The sequence below is a fragment of the Capsicum annuum genome, unplaced genomic scaffold (genome assembly GCF_002878395.1).
Source record: "Capsicum annuum cultivar UCD-10X-F1 unplaced genomic scaffold, UCD10Xv1.1 ctg82548, whole genome shotgun sequence".
NCBI classification, from domain to species: Eukaryota; Viridiplantae; Streptophyta; class Magnoliopsida; order Solanales; family Solanaceae; genus Capsicum; species Capsicum annuum.
In genome coordinates this window covers 1-4112 of record NW_025893352.1, presented here as the reverse complement: position 1 = coordinate 4112, position 4112 = coordinate 1, and the positions used below count along the sequence as shown (strand labels likewise).

Sequence of the window (4112 nt, the reverse complement as noted above, 5' to 3'; positions counted from 1 at the left end):
TCTTGTTTGTCGTTGCAGTATAGGGAGCCCGGAGTTCTATTATGGAGAGGGTTTACCATTCAAGAATTTGCCCATCAGTTGTTTGGAAACAAAAACGATTATGGAAAAGGCAGGCAGATGCCTATCCATTATGGATCGAATAAGCACAATTATATTACTGTTTCATCACCAGTCGCGTAAGATGCTCATACTTTCGCCCTGATACTTATATTTGATATTTTCAAACATCTTTCCTACGGATTATTATGATGTAATAATTGATGAACCGAAGTGGTTTTTTTTGCTTCAGTACTCAGCTTCCACAAGCTGTTGGCGCTGCCTATGCTCTGAAGATGGACGCGAAAAATGCATGTACAATCGTATATTTTGGAGATGGAGGCTCTAGCACGGTATATGTTTCAACTAACTGGTGGATTATGAACTTTTTAAGATATTCATCGAACTAGGTTCCCCAAACCTCAGATTTTACGATTTTGTTGCTGTTCTTCCCAGGGAGATTTTCATGCTGCTCTGAACTTTGCTGCGGTGTTAGATGCACCAGTTATCTTTTTCTGCCGGAACAATGGTTTTGCAATAAGTACACCTGTTACTGACCAGTTTCGAAGTAGGTGTTCAATTAGTTGCTAGTACAATTATGTAGTTGGCTACTGACAATGACATCTATTTATGGTTATTACTTAGGTGATGGTGTTGTTACCAAAGGACAGGGCTATGGAATTCGTAGTATTCGTGTGGATGGAAATGATGCTCTTGCTGTTTTCACCGCTGTCCAGGAGGCACGAAAAATAGCTGTTAGTGAACATAAACCTGTTCTAGTCGAGGTAAACTGTACTCTTTTTTGAGATTGAGGCTTAGTAGACAACGAGAACCGACTGTCTTTTTTTGTTATGCTAGTTTATTTTATGTTCAACAGGCTCTTACCTATAGAGCGGGACATCATTCAACCTCCGATGACTCTACCAAATATCGTCCAGCTACTGAAATCGAATGGTGGAGAACAGCAAGAGACCCTATAAGTAGATTTAAGAAATGGATTGAAAGAGAAGGCTGGTTGAACTCAGAGGCTGAATCCGAACTTCGCAGTAATATCAGGAAGCAGGTAAATTCTGCTCACAGAAAAACTTTTTAAGTTCATTGTTGCATGTATAGCTTTCTTCGGACAGAATTCTAAGTATTCTAGATACATATCATCGGTATATGCTACTAGAAAACGTATACAACTTGTAGTGCTAGGAACTGAGATGGACTTAAATGGAGCAACATGGACAAAGTAAGAACTTCATATAGCCGACCTCAACTGTTTCTGAACTCGCTTTCAAATGTTGTGCTACAGGTATTGCAAGCCATTCAAGTTGCAGAAAAGGTTGAGAAGCCCCCTATCAAGGATGTATTTACAGATGTATATGATGTTCCTCCAGCCAACCTCCAAGAACAAGAGACATTTATTCGCGAAACAATCAAAAGAAATCCGCAGGATTATCCTACTGATGTTCCTTTGTAGTTGAAACTGCTTGTCTATCTTCCCCTACATAATCCTTTTCTTCATTTTTAGTGCAAAGCCATTATATGAAAAAATGCAAAACATCATGGATTAGATTGATGTTAACTGAATTAATGTATCTCAGCAAAGTTGTCTTGAGAGGGCTCAACTAGGTTCATCACTGGAACAACTAAAAACTTGAGAGGGCTCAACTAGGTTCATCACTGGAACAACTAAAAAAAACTATCATGTTCATATATTACATTTACAACAATCTCCTTCCGGGCACATAACACACAATATCATACATATCACATAATCAATCAATAATATAGTTTTTGGGATTAAAGTTAAGTACTCGTGTCTTTATCTACCTCAACTCCATGCCCGTGGGCCTAGACATGCTTTCTCCCATCAATTCTAAAGTATGAAAATATAAAATAACAGAATCTTATACTCATTAAACCTAGTATACATGGACGCCAAGCTTTTGAATGAAGCAAGCCGCAATAAAAATGTTATTTCTTTTCCTTCATACCGTTATTTCTTTTACTTCATGCCTTGAAATAATCAACCATCTAAAAATCAAGCAATAATAAAAGTAATTAAATAATTATTCTTCAAACAAATATCTTGGAATTCAAACTTTTCTATCCTAAGTTCAAGGTCTATATCATTCCCCAAGTTCAATTAATCATTAATTAGCTCTTTCAAGCTTAAACCATCTCCATTAATGGAGTTTTTATGCTAAAGGCTCATCTTTACAGAATTCAAGGTTCCTGACCATCAAAATTTATAATCTAGTTTATGAAATTCATGTTAGGAATATTTAATTTATAGTTTAGAATTATATTAAAAAATACCCATGAGTATTCCCAAAAGAATTCCACCATTAAAGGTCTTTTTAAGGATTCCAAAACGTTAAAGAATTAAAACACGAAGAAAACTTAACTCAGCGAAGGAATTTCACCTTAAGCTTTAAAAAATCACCTCTCAAGACAACTTTGCTGAGATACATTAATTCAGTTAACATCAATCTAATCCATGATGTTTTGCATTTTTTCATATAATGGCTTTGCACTAAAAATGAAGAAAAGGATTATGTAGGGGAAGATAGACAAGCAGTTTCAACTACAAAGGAACATCAGTAGGATAATCCTGCGGATTTCTTTTGATTGTTTCGCGAATAAATGTCTCTTGTTCTTGGAGGTTGGCTGGAGGAACATCATATACATCTGTAAATACATCCTTGATAGGGGGCTTCTCAACCTTTTCTGCAACTTGAATGGCTTGCAATACCTGTAGCACAACATTTGAAAGCGAGTTCAGAAACAGTTGAGGTCGGCTATATGAAGTTCTTACTTTGTCCATGTTGCTCCATTTAAGTCCATCTCAGTTCCTAGCACTACAAGTTGTATACGTTTTCTAGTAGCATATACCGATGATATGTATCTAGAATACTTAGAATTCTGTCCGAAGAAAGCTATACATGCAACAATGAACTTAAAAAGTTTTTCTGTGAGCAGAATTTACCTGCTTCCTGATATTACTGCGAAGTTCGGATTCAGCCTCTGAGTTCAACCAGCCTTCTCTTTCAATCCATTTCTTAAATCTACTTATAGGGTCTCTTGCTGTTCTCCACCATTCGATTTCAGTAGCTGGACGATATTTGGTAGAGTCATCGGAGGTTGAATGATGTCCCGCTCTATAGGTAAGAGCCTGTTGAACATAAAATAAACTAGCATAACAAAAAAAGACAGTCGGTTCTCGTTGTCTACTAAGCCTCAATCTCAAAAAAGAGTACAGTTTACCTCGACTAGAACAGGTTTATGTTCACTAACAGCTATTTTTCGTGCCTCCTGGACAGCGGTGAAAACAGCAAGAGCATCATTTCCATCCACACGAATACTACGAATTCCATAGCCCTGTCCTTTGGTAACAACACCATCACCTAAGTAATAACCATAAATAGATGTCATTGTCAGTAGCCAACTACATAATTGTACTAGCAACTAATTGAACACCTACTTCGAAACTGGTCAGTAACAGGTGTACTTATTGCAAAACCATTGTTCCGGCAGAAAAAGATAACTGGTGCATCTAACACCGCAGCAAAGTTCAGAGCAGCATGAAAATCTCCCTGGGAAGAACAGCAACAAAATCGTAAAATCTGAGGTTTGGGGAACCTAGTTCGATGAATATCTTAAAAAGTTCATAATCCACCAGTTAGTTGAAACATATACCGTGCTAGAGCCTCCATCTCCAAAATATACGATTGTACATGCATTTTTCGCGTCCATCTTCAGAGCATAGGCAGCGCCAACAGCTTGTGGAAGCTGAGTACTGAAGCAAAAAAAACCACTTCGGTTCATCAATTATTACATCATAATAATCCGTAGGAAAGATGTTTGAAAATATCAAATATAAGTATCAGGGCGAAAGTATGAGCATCTTACGCGACTGGTGATGAAACAGTAATATAATTGTGCTTATTCGATCCATAATGGATAGGCATCTGCCTGCCTTTTCCATAATCGTTTTTGTTTCCAAACAACTGATGGGCAAATTCTTGAATGGTAAACCCTCTCCATAATAGAACTCCGGGCTCCCTATACTGCAACGACAAACAAGA

General features: G+C 37.3%; 2 protein-coding genes across 2 annotated transcripts; one reads left to right on the top strand and one right to left on the bottom strand.

The window, feature by feature from the left end:
• Positions 1 to 18: 18 nt before the first annotated feature.
• LOC124885471 (2-oxoisovalerate dehydrogenase subunit alpha 2, mitochondrial-like) lies at positions 19 to 1639 on the top strand (the record flags this gene model as incomplete). Its single annotated transcript, XM_047405935.1, is given in 6 exon segments — positions 19 to 176; positions 290 to 389; positions 493 to 604; positions 682 to 821; positions 914 to 1099; positions 1334 to 1639. Coding segments are annotated over 6 exon segments (864 nt in total), but the record flags the coding sequence as incomplete, so codon positions are not given.
• Positions 1640 to 2432: 793 nt separating this feature from the next.
• On the bottom strand, positions 2433 to 4094 carry LOC124895490 (2-oxoisovalerate dehydrogenase subunit alpha 2, mitochondrial-like; the record flags this gene model as incomplete). Its single annotated transcript, XM_047405936.1, is given in 6 exon segments — positions 2433 to 2779; positions 3014 to 3199; positions 3292 to 3431; positions 3509 to 3620; positions 3724 to 3823; positions 3937 to 4094. Coding segments are annotated over 6 exon segments (864 nt in total), but the record flags the coding sequence as incomplete, so codon positions are not given.
• Positions 4095 to 4112: the final 18 nt, after the last annotated feature.